Source organism: Plectropomus leopardus, chromosome 15, assembly GCF_026936395.1.
Source record: "Plectropomus leopardus strain MGB_pleo_1.0 chromosome 15, ASM2693639v1, whole genome shotgun sequence".
Classification (NCBI taxonomy): Eukaryota; Metazoa; Chordata; class Actinopteri; order Perciformes; family Serranidae; genus Plectropomus; species Plectropomus leopardus.
The window spans coordinates 22,694,925-22,710,432 of NC_142190.1; the positions used below are offsets into that span (position 1 = coordinate 22,694,925).

General features: G+C 40.8%; 1 protein-coding gene across 2 annotated transcripts; it reads right to left on the reverse strand.

Moving 5' to 3' along the window:
* Nucleotides 1-175: 175 nt before the first annotated feature.
* On the reverse strand, nt 176-6,116 carry LOC121953011 (uncharacterized). 2 transcript variants are annotated; one of them, XM_042499919.2, is made up of 2 exons: nt 5,875-6,116; nt 176-3,769 (listed from the first exon to the last, which is right to left on the reverse strand). In XM_042499919.2, the coding sequence occupies exon 2, from the start codon at nt 3,738-3,740 to the stop codon at nt 1,743-1,745; it is 1,998 nt and encodes a 665-aa protein (XP_042355853.1). In that variant the 5' UTR covers nt 3,741-3,769; nt 5,875-6,116; the 3' UTR covers nt 176-1,742. The 2 variants fall into 2 exon arrangements, with proteins under 2 accessions (XP_042355853.1, XP_087944970.1); XM_088088844.1 differs by lacking the exon at nt 5,875-6,116 and adding an exon at nt 4,618-5,171.
* Between the last annotated feature and the right edge of the window lie 9,392 nt (nt 6,117-15,508).

A 15,508-nucleotide genomic window follows, 5' to 3' on the forward strand; every position in this document is an offset into this window, starting at 1 on the left:
CCTCCATATGTTTTTCCTCATTTTGCCTCCATATAGGTGCAACTGTGACATATTTGAGTCGCGCCGTCGCTGAGCTCCATCTGATTGTCTTCGTCTTTTGTGTGTTTGAATTTCAAGTATTCTTGCTATATTTGCTGATATAAGAGCAAAACATAGCACTCGCCAAAAAGCCATTAAAAAACTGAACTTTAATAAAATAATTGCTTTTATTTTTTATCATATAGCAAAACTAGTAATCATCATGCTGTTATTTACACATTGCACGGGCATATTTATTTCACACTGTACATCTTACAATGCTAAAGGTGACATCAACAACAACACTCTCCTTTTACAAGACAGATGGCTTCACTGCGGACACAGTGGCCCTCCTCCTTTTGAGATATCTTTTTTTATGTTCACAGTTTATTCAGAGAAAACAACCATCTTGAATTCCCCATACTGTTTTATTTTTTCTCATTTTTTTGTTCTTTTTTTTTGTTCATTTTTTAAGATGCAAGTAGAAAGACGTGCATTTAACGGTTTAAGCACAATCCCTGACTCCCCGGCCTGAAACTTTTCAATGGATTTCTTCTGAAAATGAACAAAATGTTTGTAGCCTCTTGGTGGAAATTGTGTTTAAAAAGGCTGCTGAACCGATAGCATGATTTCAAGTAATTTTTTTTTAAAGAAAAGAAAAATAATTGATGAACCCAGAAAAATGGCAAAAGAACGCGTGAAAAAATAGGTGAGCAAAGATGAGAATATGAGATGAACAATGAGAAAGAACATGAAGGTCCTCTACAAGGTGAAGAAGTACTTTAGGTATGGTGGCAGCGATGGTGATTATGGTGGCCATAAATATGTAGACACAATAACTTCTGGATCCCAAAATGATTGAAAACCCTTCGTCCACCAGGTTGGAAGTGTTTAGTGTTTAAGTTTGTGCTTTTGGAGTCCACAGGGTTTCTACATTGGGACCTGCTGTGATGATAATATTATGCATTATGATATTTCCCTTATAGAACCATGATGCTTGTAAGGCAAAAATCTGAATCTTGAGTTTAAGAAAAAAAAAACTGAAATGTGTGTATTTGGCACCTTTGCAAATTGCAACTTGTTTAACGTCGATCCAATCGGGAATAAGAAAGGCAAGTACACACATCAAATACAACAAAAATATACCGTCATTGAGCATTTGACAATAGCAGTTTTTTTATAATTGTGAAGCTAAGAAGTCATTGAACTACTTTAGTTTTATGACATACAGATTACAAAACAAAAGATACAAAGTGATGTTGTAAACATGGTTCTCTTACAATGGGCACATCTGCATGTGAATGTGTGTATATAGTTGTGTTGATGTATGTGCATGCCTGTGTGTGTTTGTGTGTGTGTGTGTGTGTGTGTGTGTGTGTTTGTGTGTGTGCCCTCTAGAAAACTCTGAATAATGCAAGAGCATCAGAGATTGACCTGAATGGAGGCAAACATACACCATGGTATGTTCTGTTTCAAAATGTAAACTGAGCAAGAGGCTGAACATGGTTACAGGGAGCTTCATCTGGGACCCCTTCATCCTCTCCCTGACAGAGAAAATCAACAAAAGATACAGTGATTAAAACAGAAATCTAACTTTTTACTTCTTAAATTCCCATCAGGCTCAAAACACATATCTCCTCTGAGTCTTTTTTCAACCCCTCTTTTCTCTGGCTATATCTATCCTGTCAGTCCCTCTGATCTGACCAAAATGTCCAAAAAGTCTCTCAATACATTCTGCGCTTCATGTAGATCCTCTCAATAAAGTTCTCCAGCTCCTCCTCACTGTCCAGCTGAGGCACCAGCCCGTCTTCCTCATAGTCATCTCCTGCTGTGACTTGTTGATAGTAGTACGGGGGTCGCCTGCCTCTCCTGGGCGTGGTTATTGGTTTGGGTGGAGGTAGGGGTTGGTAGGTCCGTGGGTGAGGGAGGATATAGTTAGAGATATAAGGGGTGAGAGGCAGGCGTGGAGGTGGCTGCTGCCTCCAGCCCTGTCCACGGTTCTTACCCCCGGCCCTGTGCCTGCGCCTTGGGGCCTGGAGGTCAAGTTCCTGGGGGCCAAACGGCTGGTCTCTGGAGGGGGAGGGCTTGCCATAATATTGTGGTTTAGGATACGGGAAATAAACAGGGTAGTATGCTCGATATGGCTTCTGGTAGTATGGGTAGGAAGGGAAGGCTAAAAACTGTTTCTGGGGTTTGTACCAGTAGTCAAGCTGCTTCTGAGGCTTATACCAATAGTCCTGCTTATAAGACTTGACTTTGTCCTTGTGCCATTTTTTGTTGGACTTGTTGTACCGATAAGGGGCTTTCTTGGGGTTTTTTGAGGCTGTGTAGTGGTAGATAGGCGGAGCAGCCAGAGGTGGAGGTACCAGAGGCCTGAAGCGCGGTGCGACAGGGTTGCTGTTGGTCGGCAGCTGCTGCAGCTCTTTCCTTTTCTTCTTCTTCTCCTCCACATCGCTAATAATCTCAATCACATCATCAGCGGGCAGGTGCAGCTTGCTGCTGATCTCAATCAGCCTGTCGATCATTTGCTGGTCCAGGTCATCTTCGTCTGGGATGACCTCCTCCGAGCGCTTGTCCTCGGCCGTGTTGCTCGCCGCCCCCATGCTGCTTTTCTGCCGGGGCTTCATGTACGACTGCTGCTTTCTCCCCATGTACTGCAGCAGCATGTCGGAGGCGATGTCTGCCAGCCTCTGCTCCTCCTCCCTGGCTCGCTCCGCCTCCTCCTGCTGCCGGAGCACCTCCTGCTTCTCTGCACGCGCTCTAGCCTCCTCCTCCATGTGGGAGAGGCTTTCCTCTTCCTCTTCTACCTCCTCCTCCAGCTCCTCTCCTTCATCCTCAAAGTCGTCCATAAAGTTGCCCCCCTTAACAGGCTGGTTGCGGGACTGGTTCTCCTCCCAGTGCAGCTTCTTCCCAGCTCGTGCCAGCTGAGTGTTGTATGCCTTGTAGCCCTTCAGAGGAGGCAGGATCTCGTTATCTTGGAGACCCAAGTCAATGTTTTGGAAGTAGCCTCTTATTTTGCGCTGCAGAGAGGGATCATCTCCCTGTGAGGTGGAACTTGGTCTGGCCTTGTGTAAGAAACTTTCTAAATCGTTTCCCTCCTCCTGCCCCTCATCTTCTTCTTTCCCTTTCTCCTCATTTACACTATCGGCTCCCACATCCTCCACAGACCACCCGTGATCCTCCTCTGACCTTGTGTTTTTATCCTCCTCATCCCTTTCCTTTAAATCATCACCCTGAGCAGCTGTCAAATGGCCTACAATTAGCTGTTCAATAGCCTTATCAGCCCCTCGCCCCTCCTTCTCCTCCTCCACCCCCTCTGTCTCCCCCGATCTCTTTATCTCACCACCCTCCACGCCTTCAATGGAGGGCAGCCCGTGGTACTCTCCCCAGTCTCTGTCCCTGCTTGCCTGGATCTCACTCTCCCCCGGGTGGTCCAGGGCCTCCAAAAGAACAGCGAGAACCTGCGCAGAGTCTGTCGCTTTATCTGATTCTTGACCCCAGTCTAGCGACGAGTTGTCAGTGCTGGAGAGACTCTGGGGTGGGGGCGAGAGAAAGGGGGCGAGGTTGTCCTTTTTAAGGTCTGTCCGGGTGCGCCCCTCCACCCCTCCCTCCCTTCCCTCACCCCACGCAGGGGCGGTGCCAGCCAGCTGTGGAGTGACAATGAGCAGGACCAATAGGATGAGGTGGGCTGTGGAAGGAGCGTGATGACAGGTCATGACCATGCAGAACTGGCAGGAGGGAGGTTAAGCACCTGAAGAAGAAAGGGAGAAGGCAGAGGGAGAAGGACAAAAGACACATGAGAAATGATTCACATGTTCTAGTTTTTTTTGGGGGGGGGGGATTAACCTGGACATTGAACATGAAATTTTAATGGCAATATGAGTATATCTGGATCAGTTAAATAATATACAGCTGTTTTTGTTTTTTTTTCAAAAGGCCGTCCATAAATATACAGAGTAAAAATTACTTCCCTTTTAAACTTTAAGGATAAGACACTTAGACTGACAGAAATGTTAAATATCATATAAATTACCAGGCTTAAATTTACACTACAATTCATATATCCACCACGAAGCCACCATACAAAAGCAGTTTACATGGGAACAACCCTTTGAGAAGAAAGCACACAGCCAAATACAGTCTAATGAACCACATCCAACACAGAAAGTTGCATGCTTCTGTCTTTTTTTTTTAATTATGGATTTTTAAATTCACAATCAAATTCAGTTCTTTAATTCTTTTTTTATTATGTCCGTTTTCCCCATTAATGTATCTGGAAACAAAGAGATAAAGGTTTAATCTGACCAAACAAGCCAGTCGTGATTCTTTCGATATCTAATTGCCCATGTCTTTCATGAGGAGGGTAATAATTTGCATACATGAATTGCGCCTCCAACCTACACGTGAGCCATTTTTTGTCTGTGCTCGTGCGTTAACCCAGTCATTATCTCTCCACCGCGTGGGTGAATTGATGCATCCTCTCACATATATTTTTTGTCTCTCAGTGATTTTTAACCCAATAAACTGGTACAATAAAGGCATGTATACGCGTACTGAATTTTCAGTCTAAATTTCTGGCATTTAAGAAAAATGTCTCACCTCTTTCTCCAAGCCAACCCAACCGGAGCGCACGCGCTTGCCATTTTAAGCGCAAAAATGTTTATTTCATAAGAAAAAATACGGAAAAGAGTAATCGATCCGAGCTCTGCCTTTGTATTAGCTTTGATTTTGGTATTCCATGCGTCAAAGCGATCATGAGCCGGACACCGGTATAGAGACGGCACGCGCGGGGATGTCATGCGTAAAGCTGGTGGCTACGGATGAGTTATTTAACCCTACGGTCCCTGAGTAGTCCATCCAAAATGTAAACGATCCGCATGTTCAATTCGATAAAGCCTTTTTGGGGGTGCACAAAGAACGGTGGGGGAGCAGTCAGTAAGTAACGCGGCTTTGTCCTTTGTGGTGTGGGCATGTTTCTCCTCAGTGGCAGTGGTGGAATGCAGAGGAGCACAAATTTGGGCAGCACAGCTCAGCGTGCAGCCCTTTTTTAAAAAAAAAAACTATTTCCATTTTTATTAACGGGATCAGCAAGTTGGAAAACGAAATAAATCCACTGAATGATCCAAACTAATGAAACTGGCCTGCGGAATACGCGATTCAGACTCTAATTTAATTAGAATTTACCAAAAGAAAATTGGCTGTGGTTTTTAAATCGCCTCAAAATGGAACTTTTTTTAAAACTCACGTTTAAAAAATATCGACCGATTTTTTTTTTATGGGCTTTTGAGCAACAGCTGCACGTGGAAATATTCCTTATATATTTGTCTTTTATAATAAAGGCTTATAATAAAGGCTTAATTCTTTAATTTCACCCCTCAAATAAATACAAAACAAATTCGATTGTTTTTCGCATTTATAATTATTAATTATTATTATTATCATAATACATGTGATTGCATTCATAAAAAACATTAATTGTTAATCAATTTGTCATTCTATCACTTAAATGAAAACATTAAATAAAAAAAAACAGGAAAATGATTATTATAAAAAATATTTCTCAGTGGCCGAAGTTACAAAAAAAAGTCCTAGAAATAGACGCAGTGCATATCGACTTTACAATTAGACAATCAACATGTCACCCATGTTGCAGCAAACAGATGAATTCTTCTCATAAACTTGACATTGTTAAAGAAATTCTTCTACCCTCAAGCCTAAAACATGCTTCACTCTTTTTTTAAAAAAAAAAAAAAGATAAAAATCTGGATCCAATAACAATTAAATACATAATAAAATGTCCTGACCTCTCTAGTTATGGCTTATGAATGATACGAAATGAGATTTCGTTCCACTTACCTGGAGTCCCACTGGGGGGTGGGGAAGTGGTGAAACTCACAGCGCGGGTAAAGCCAAGATTATTTCATGAATAGTGGATCACCTGAGAGAATTTCTGTTTGTTTTTTTCCCGCCTCTCTCTTCAGCCTGTGCCTGTGACAAACATCAAGAAAAAAGAAAACAAACAAACTGGCGGATCTTTATTTAGAAGTGTGGTGTGTTTGTATGGCAGCAGCCCTGGTGCTAATGTACAATTGAGTGAATGTTTTCAGCTCCACTGTCAGCGCAACTTTATTGTATATACCCCTCACTGGACCACGTGACCGCCCCCACCACCACCCCCCAGCTGCAGGCAGTGCTGACGTCACTTCCATTGATAAGAATGTTGGTGTGGAGATGGCACTGTGAGTCTAGGCTGGCCCCAGCTGATGAATGAACGGAAATGGCATGAATGAAATAGTACTTTTCCTCAATGAAGAGAGAAAATTGTAGAGATAGAGCTGGTACGCAGCCATTTTCCTTCTCACATATTAAAGGTTAGTGTGTTGCTTCTTCCTCCCTTGTTCCTTCCTTCCTCTGCTTCAGATTCAGGAGCTTGGGGTGAAGGGGAGAAAAAAAAATTGAGTGACCTCGTTCACAGGCTATCAATTAGGGTCATTTGGTGACGTGCTCCAAAGAATCAATGACTTGCATCTGCAGCTTCAGACAGAAAAGTGGTGTGCACTCCAGGGGACGATTTCTCTTGCAGCCCGGTTGTTAGGCTTTTGTCTGAGGTGGCCCTGATCCGCTATGGCTACATGGCTCACAGGGCCACGAGAGCAGTCGTGCTTCGCTGCTCAATTTCTGCTCAATTTCCAGGGATTGCACAATTTTCCACCCGCTGTCTCACATCATTTCTGGCTGCTCTCCATCTGTTGGCAGCACATTGCGCTCTTAACATATCACCATTCTTTTTCACACCATAGAGACACAAGTGAGTAACCATTTGTGTCCAAATCGGTAAGACTTTACAATAAAGTGTGGATGCTTGAGTGATGCACAATGATTTAAGGCAAAGCAGGCTGTATCATGAATTCTTGTTGCTCGACATGAAGTCCCAGTGAGTTTATGTGCTTAGTTGCAAACATTTATACGCCTCAAAACTAGCCAGGATTCAGATGAGGGCATTTCAGACCCATGCATTCAGTCAGCATCTGTAAAAGCTGAACACTACCTGCTCTCATAAAAATATGCTATGCTGTTAGTCAGATGAAAACACCACAGCAGGGGGTGGCAGGTAGGTTTGTTTGCATATAAGTCAACAGTTTATGTTGTAGGCGCATGTATATAATGTAAGTAATATGATTATTAAAAGTGTGATTAAACAGATTCATTTTTCTGTGAGAATTGGTGCTGTTGCATGATCGCATGCATGGGTCTGAAATGCCCTATTATATGTCACTAATCTGGCGGCATATATGAACTGAGTTGGAATTCATTGATGAATGATAAATTAAGCGTTATGTAAGCACATAAACTAATAGCAACTAATGATGGGCAGAAAAAAAATATACATGTTCTACATTTTTGCAAACTACAGGTAAACTACATTTGTAGACTACATTATTTTGTAATGGAAATTTTGAAACTTTCTCAACAGCCCTGTGGTGTACATAGGTGTGGTTATGTTTAGTTACAAAAGTCACATGGTTGTGGTTAGGAAAGCCACTGGGAAACGGCCCAATGTGTTTGTGAAAAACATCCAGGTTCGGTGGTTCAAACACTGTTGGAAAAAGCTGGGATGTGCAGCTAAAGACACCTAGGTTCGGCAAAAAAACACCCAGGTTCGGTTCCACAAACATCAGTGAAAACAGTGTTCTGCAGCTTGGCAGGCATATAGGCTTGATAAAAGCCACTGGAGAATGCTGCAATGGATTGGGGAAAGCCACCCAGGTGCGGTGAAAACCACCTTGATTTGGTACCACAAACACAGGTGGAAACGCTGCAAAGGATAAACATAAAAATAAAAATAAAAACAACAGTTGATTTTGAACAGTGGTCTGCAACTTGGCAGGTGCCTACGTGGCACAAAGCTGCTGGGAAATACTGTGATATGTTGGTGTAAAATACCCAGGCCCTGTGGCTTAGATGCCACTGGAAAATGTTATAATGTTTGACCTTTTAAAACTTAAGCAAATAGCTAACATGTAGAGAAAGCAACAAGCAACTTAACAAGACATGCCCCCAAAATCACCCGAGAACAAAAGCTAACATATATATATATATTTATATACATACACTGTATATTCAAGGCTGATGTTGAGTCAGGTTTCAAAGTTCAATTGAAAACTGGTGGAAATGCACGAAGGGCTGCCAAAAAACAAGTCATGTTGTTGGTTTCAAACAGTGGTCTGTGATTTGGCAGGTAGCTTGGCAGGCACCTCAGTGACGCGGCATCCACAATCCCCTCCATCTCCTGATAAAAGTCAGCTTATATATCACCTCACTTTGAAATATTGATATGCTATGTATGTAACATGCAAATGTAACGTATTTTGGGTTTGCAGAAATGTATGATGCAAACATTTTGTTCTGACGCCTGGGCTGTGACTCAAAAGTGTCAAACAGGAATTCATGATGCATCCTGCAATCATTTATGATTCATTATATCATCATGACTCATGCATTAGTTGCACAGTAACAACCTGATTTGTACCCTTATCATAAAGTGTTACCCACAAATCAGTGCATGTGCTGCTATTGCAAAGAAGCTTTTCTTAATGATTGCTTGTATGCTCTCTGACTCTAATTCTGATCATTATCAATAGTGAGGCAAGGAGGAAAATTCAGCAGCTTTGCTGAAAAGTAGCGATGCAGAATTGACATAAGTCTGCCTTAAGGCTTTAAATCTCACTAGTCCTGCCTGCAACAGGATAAGAATCAAAGGCTCGCTCAAGTAAACAACTCTGGGTTGTAGAGGGATGCTTTGATTACATGACCCACTCATGTGAATTCACCTCTGTTCTTTTTTTTCCTTCAACTTTTTCCTGCTCTTTTTATTTTATAATAAAAAGCACACTTCCACTGTCAACCAGTCATTCCCAAGGTCTGCTGTGATGGAGCATTTTGTACATTATGGTTCAAGGGCAAATATGTACACAGCTATGTCTTTTAGTCCGCTTTCTTGTAGTGCTGACATTAAAGGAAGACATTACCAGCATTCGTGTGCTGGATAATGTAGAAACAAGTTGATTCACAGTGTTTAAGCCCAGCTCATTTCCATACTCTTCATTTGTCAGTGCCAAGCCTCCGCTCTGGCCTTGTGTGCCACTAAATTCAGCTGTCAGTCCTCATACGGCTTCGTTTCTTACTGCACCAAGGCTTTTATTTCCAGGTGTGTGCATGTGTCTATGCTTTTCTTTGTCTGTGTGTGCTGTGTTAATACTTGCACTGTACGTGCAGTTAACCGCAGACAGGGATTCTATATTATCAGCGATGTTCTAAGGTTAATTGGATATTAGCTGCAGACGTCAGAGTCTCACTGGGGCCAACTTTATTAAAGCCATTATTGTGTGGCCTGATTCCAAATGTCACGCTCCACTGATGTGAATGTTAGATTCTTGATACTTCTTATCTGATCAGAGAGATGTGTATAATGCGTGGATGAACAGAAATATCACCTTTGATGTCTTATTTTAAAGGGTTTAAGCTGATCAAAAATGAACATACAAAAGCTCATGCAAAATCCCAAAGTGGAAGGCAAAGACACACTCTCGCTCTCAAACTAAAATGGTGCTTTGTTTCTGTTTTGAGGTTCAGTTTCAACTTGGTCTGTGTGTGCAAATATTTGTTTTGTGTTAGCAGGCGAGATATGCACACATCAAATGAAGTTGTAATTTGTTACGATGGCTCGAGGCGCCACATAACCTCTGTTTGATTAGATTTTGTGCAAGCGACTGTTTGCTGCAGAATGCGGAGTGTTTGCAAGGCAGTCGTGTTATTGTGTGTGTGTGTGTGTGTGTGTGTGTGTGTGTGTGTGTGTGTGTGTTTGTGTCTTTGTTGAAATGCTTGATGGCAGCAGCAGGCTCCGAGAGGTAAGCATGGAGCCGGAGGGCAGATGCTGATATAACGGTCTGGCATTATCAACTGCCACTCAGCATTAGTTGGCCCCTTACCCTCACACCATGTCCGCACCCCCGCACTGACTCACACTCTGCCGCCTGCTTGGCCACTCACATAGATTAACACCAGTACACCGTGCTTGCATTTAATGGAATACACACACTGGAGAACACACACATACCTTGCAGTAATAGTTCCATTTCTCTCTCCCTCATGCTCTCCATCTCTCTTTCTCTCTCTCACACACACACGCACAGAGACAAACACACTCTCTTACTGTACTGTACATTACAGACAAATGAACCTTTGGAGGAGGCTGGGGCAGGCTGTCACTGATGGCTTCCCTTACAAACTGCTAAGACAAAAGGCGATGACCATATGTGGACGACTTTTTGTTCTGTCAGCTTTCTCTTTTTGTACTGGGCTGAAGAGGGCTGCAGGGTCATCAGGCGGAGTTGAAAATCGACATGTTTAAAACAAGGGGAGATAGGGAATGATGATTTTTTTTATGACATTATGGCCACAATTATGGTAATGCAGGCTGGGGGATCTTGCGGGAAGTGTGCTAATGCAGCTCCCTCGCAAAGCAAAGGGTCCCTACCTGGAAGTGATAAAATAGAGCTCATGATTAACAGAAGCTTTTCCGCCCACGCCACTTTGTCAGGGGAGGGAAGGACAAGTAATTGCACCGTAAGGTTCCTACAACACAATACATAGCTGGGACTTGATGATGTGTGCAGGACCCTGGCGCCCACATAATCTACAGTTTCATCTAGGGTTTTTCTTTTCATACGTGCTTTTTAATAGTTAGAATTTGCTGCAAGCTGTGTTCTTTACACAAATTTCTGATATGCATGTTTGTGTCGGAGGGGCTGGATATCAGCACGTCTTTTTGGGGATCCACAAAATAAACCAGTAAGTAATTAGTATCCAACATATCCTCATACAACTTGATATCTTTGAAAAATGCACTTACAACAGTTTGTATGATATGTAATGAATAAGCACTCCATGAATTACATTATGTAGTCAACATTAAGGCCTACTTAACATAAAGTTACTCTGGTTAGGTTTAGAAAAAGAAACATGGTGACAACATACCATAACATAACTCAAAGTTCCTTTAGTTTACCTTTTAACACCTGGTTCAACAGTTTTCACAGGGGTCCACGTATAAACAGTGCATGAGAACAACCTGAGTATCGACACTTCTCCAGTCAAATTACACTTGCATTTGATCCTTTTTGTTCCCAGATCTATACAAACATCACTATTGTTAGAGCAGTTTCTAGCAACCCCATTTTTTTGAGAATCACTTAAATGCATCACCTGACCTGACATCACAGGCTCCTCTATTTAAAAGCAGCTGTGTGAAATAAGTCAATAGGGAAGACATTGAAGAGGGTACAGTCTTTCCCATTGATTTAAACTTTGTTTTTGAAACGGCCTGTTTTATTTTGGGTTATTTTGATTTTATTTGAATGATACAATCTGACAAATCCGTTCAGTATCACACAGTAGCTCTCCTAACATCCTGAAGTCAGTCCACCCCTGAAGAACCCATGTTCATCCAACAAAAACAGTTCGTAACCAAATATAGCGAGTTGGTCATGTCCTGTGGCATCTGTGCTTATTAGGAAGCTGAAATGACATTTTTTATTATTTTGCATGCAGCCAATCACTACAAGCATTCTTCAGTTTAATGTGACATACCATTGGCCCACTAACACAGCTACAATTCACACAGTCTGTGGTGTGCTTAAGTCAAGCACATTGTATTGGATGGAGTTTGAAAGTATAAATTTCGTATGTGTATGGTGTCTGGTAGCATTTTAAGCAATCTTTAAGCTTCCATTCATAAAATGGTTTTTGAGGGAGGTCGAAAAAGAGTATCAAATGAAGTACACTCTGTTGGTATTGGTATCACTTTAAGGTACTGGGACTGGTACTGGACATGATATCCTAATCTTGCTGACAAGATTAGGATATCTTTGTCATATCTTAAAAAGATACCCTAACACAATAAATGCATCACTCTGAGCACCAGAGCTTGGTCGGTTTCTCTCTTACTCACTCTCAGGTCGCTCTCTGTGAGTCATGTTTGTTCGTGTCAGAAGGTGCAACACATTGTTACACGACAACATCTGCTCTACTCGGGGAGACTTGTTTGCTGCACTGTTATTGTGGGGTTTTTATCGTTAAGCAGCTGTGTTTACATCTGGAAAGTGATGTGGTAAAACAAGGTGACAGCAGTGAGATGTCTATAAAATTAACGTCTTATTAGTATCCCAAAAATGCCTAATTTTCTTTATTTCATTGATATTAGTAACATACTTAATATAGACATGATATTATATTCAATACCTAAAAGGAGCTTTAAATTACACCTATCCCTGTTTTGTCATTGATTGAAAAAAACAATGATATTGAAATGCTTGTCTTTAATATGGTAATAAATCAAGGTGGCATTACAAATAAATGAATATTAAAGTGGGAAAACAGAATATGTGATGTGGACTGTAATAACTACAAGGAGCTTTGACACCAACAATATGTCAGTGTCTTGATTACGGATGTTTTGACTATGCAGAATTAGCCTCTCCAACGAGGACACTTCAGCCGATATGAAACGTTTGGTCTTTTGGTCTATTTACAGTTTGATAGGTAAAACTGAACCATATATATACTGTGTATACTGGACCCTAATTGCCATCAGGGTCCCTTGGCTTTGAAATGACTTGCCTGAGGAGATAAGGCTGAGAGAATTTTTAATAGACTTGCTTTTATGTGATGTCATCTGTTTGGTTATTCTTTTTTTATTTATTTTACCTATTTTGTTTCATGTATTTTATTTCTTTTTTGCTTTTGTTTTGTTTTTGTCAATTTGTTTGTAATGTTTTATATTCACATTTTACATCCTAAATCTTGCAATATTTGTCCTCTTGTTACCATGGCTTCATCTCGCTTGTGTTCAGTAGGACTGTTTAGCTTTCTGTTGTATCGCCTTCTATGTATCCCATGTATAATATTATTATTATTATTATTATTATTATTATTATTATTATTATTATTATTATTATTATTATTATTATTATTATTATTATTATTATGTAAACAGAAAGCTGACTTTGTTTTAGGGAGCTGCATGTAAACACTGTCCTGTGATGTAAAGATAAAAGAAAAATTGAACAAAAAACAGAATAAATCAACAAAATTTAAAGATGTTTGTGGCTTACAGGAAAAGGAAAAGTCTTTAAAGTCATACAGACTGAAATGTTCCCAATTTTCCGCGCTGCCTCCGTCCTCTCAGATCCCTCAAATCCCTCACAGCACTGCAAAAAGCTTCCTGTTCCCATTGTGCAGCACTGTGAATGAACACCATCCCCTCATAAGAAATGTGTTAAGTCCCCCACATTGATGAATATGGTGTTAAAAGTAATATTTGAATCTATGATCCAATATAGATGATGTGAGAGAATAAGCAGCCAAATGCCAAACGTCTACGGCATAAATTAGGCCTGTGGGAAGAGTTATGGTGGGAGTCGATGAACCCCTCGGGAAAAGTGGATTCTGTGTGAATAATGTGTGCGCATTGTGGTGATTGTTGTCCTACACTCTCTCATTGTCTGCCACTCAGAAATTATTTACCCTCCTTGAATATTAGCTGTAAAATGCGCATTGCAACCTTTGAGAAACTGGTGGCGTCAGTGACGGATGGTGCTGGAGGCCAGAAGCAGCCAATGAATTTGAGGTTGATGAGGCGACTCATATCAGAGCGTGCGACATCAGCGCTCACCATCAATCTCTTCCCCTCTCCCCTGTAGACATCTGGCACATGCATCAGCAAATGCACTGTTGAAAGTGAATTGAACCCAACACCAACAAACACACACACATACAAAAGGTTTCAGAGGCGATGCTACACATTGGAGGCCTCAAGACAAGACACTCGGCCTGCAGCCAGCTGCCTTTAATGTACTACAGTAAGGCCTACACTTCATTAAAGTAATAGCTTGCATCCAAATCATTTGCAATCACTGCACCAGAGAGCACAGATGGCAAAGCCATGGACTAAAGATGTAATGGCAGGGAAACAGCGCTTTTGAAGACCTTGGCTATAACATGAGCCAAATTTCCAAACCAATACATCCCTCTGAATTGATGTGATGTGCACCATGCGCATTATCTCATCAAAACACTGTGTTTGATCGTACTGGCGTAATGCTGTTGCAATAGCAGCTTTTATTTTGGACTCTGAAGCAGCAGCACAGGCCTTTAATCTGGACTTTAAGTGTTTTTAATATGTATGTAAATTCCACAAGCCATTTTTGGAGTTGATGTTTTTATTTTTATAACCTGTGCATTGTGGATGTAAATGTGGAGTTTGTATTTCTTAGTTCTCTTTAATTTTCTCAGTTCTTGCTTCATTTTCTAAAAAAAGTGACATAAATGGGATTAGTAGTAAGACAATGCAATGGCTGTGATGACACATAAAAAGTTGCCTTCAGCTATCCAGCCTTTTCTGTATGTTTTCTTTTAAACAGCTGATTTGAATACCATTTGGGAAAGGAAAGTTCTAAGGATATACTTTTTTTTTTTTTTAATCACAGACAGCACTAAAAAACACTCACTGAAAGTCTATCATGGCAGATTTCCATTGTTGGGATAATTGAGAACATTGTGTCCAGCAACACCGCAGGACAGAGATGGCAGGACAACCTACTATAAAAGAGACTCTGCAAAAACAGCCTCAAAAATACAGAAAATATCTTAATTAAACACTAGAAAATTCTAAAAGCAATGCACCATATTTCCAAAATACAGTAGTACACTGTAAAACTGGTTGCTTTTTGGAACCAAAAACAACACCTAACATGCATATAGTGGGCTGCTGTATCATTTTACAACATAAGGCAGTATTTTTCATGAGTGGATAGGAGTAAGTTATCCTAAATTAACTTTTTTACTGACTAGTAAATAAATAAATAAAGAAAGAAAGAAAAATAATCAAGAATGACTCAGCAGGCAGAGTACAATAGGGTCAACCAGGTTATTGTCTCATTTTGTAGTTGCTGGTATGAAGTTTGAAGCTTGTGTTTTTTGTTTATGTTCTTATCTTAGTGAGTTGTAAAATCAGCACCTATGCGCTTGTCTTTAACAAATGTTGCTTTTTCAGAAATGTATACGTTGTCTAAGAAGTGAAGGTGTTTTCTTCATTTGTTTGTGTTTTGTCTGTTTACATGTGTTTTCCAGGTCTTCCTTAACTCACCATATCAGGCTTCTGTCATGTTACCATGATGGAAAAAGGTAGGTGATTAGGATGCCCTTTATGTCTTCAGTAATCATCTGTCATCTTAAATGAGCCTTTTTATGAACAAAGCTTTAATAGGCTTCTCCTAAAATGTTTTCCAGCTTGTCTCTTTAGTAGAGGAATCATGTGTCACTTTGGTTTCAGCAGCCCCAGGTTCAACAAGTTTGAAATATAAAGTAAAATTAAGAGAGCACTTGTGTTGTTTGTGAAATTCTTGCCGACCTGTTCTGTAGCTCTTTCTAT

What these genes read in the sequence shown, in the direction of transcription:
- LOC121953011 (XM_042499919.2), bottom strand. Translation starts at nt 3,740, where the DNA reads ATGGTCATGACCTGTCATCACGCTCCTTCCACAGCCCACCTCATCCTA.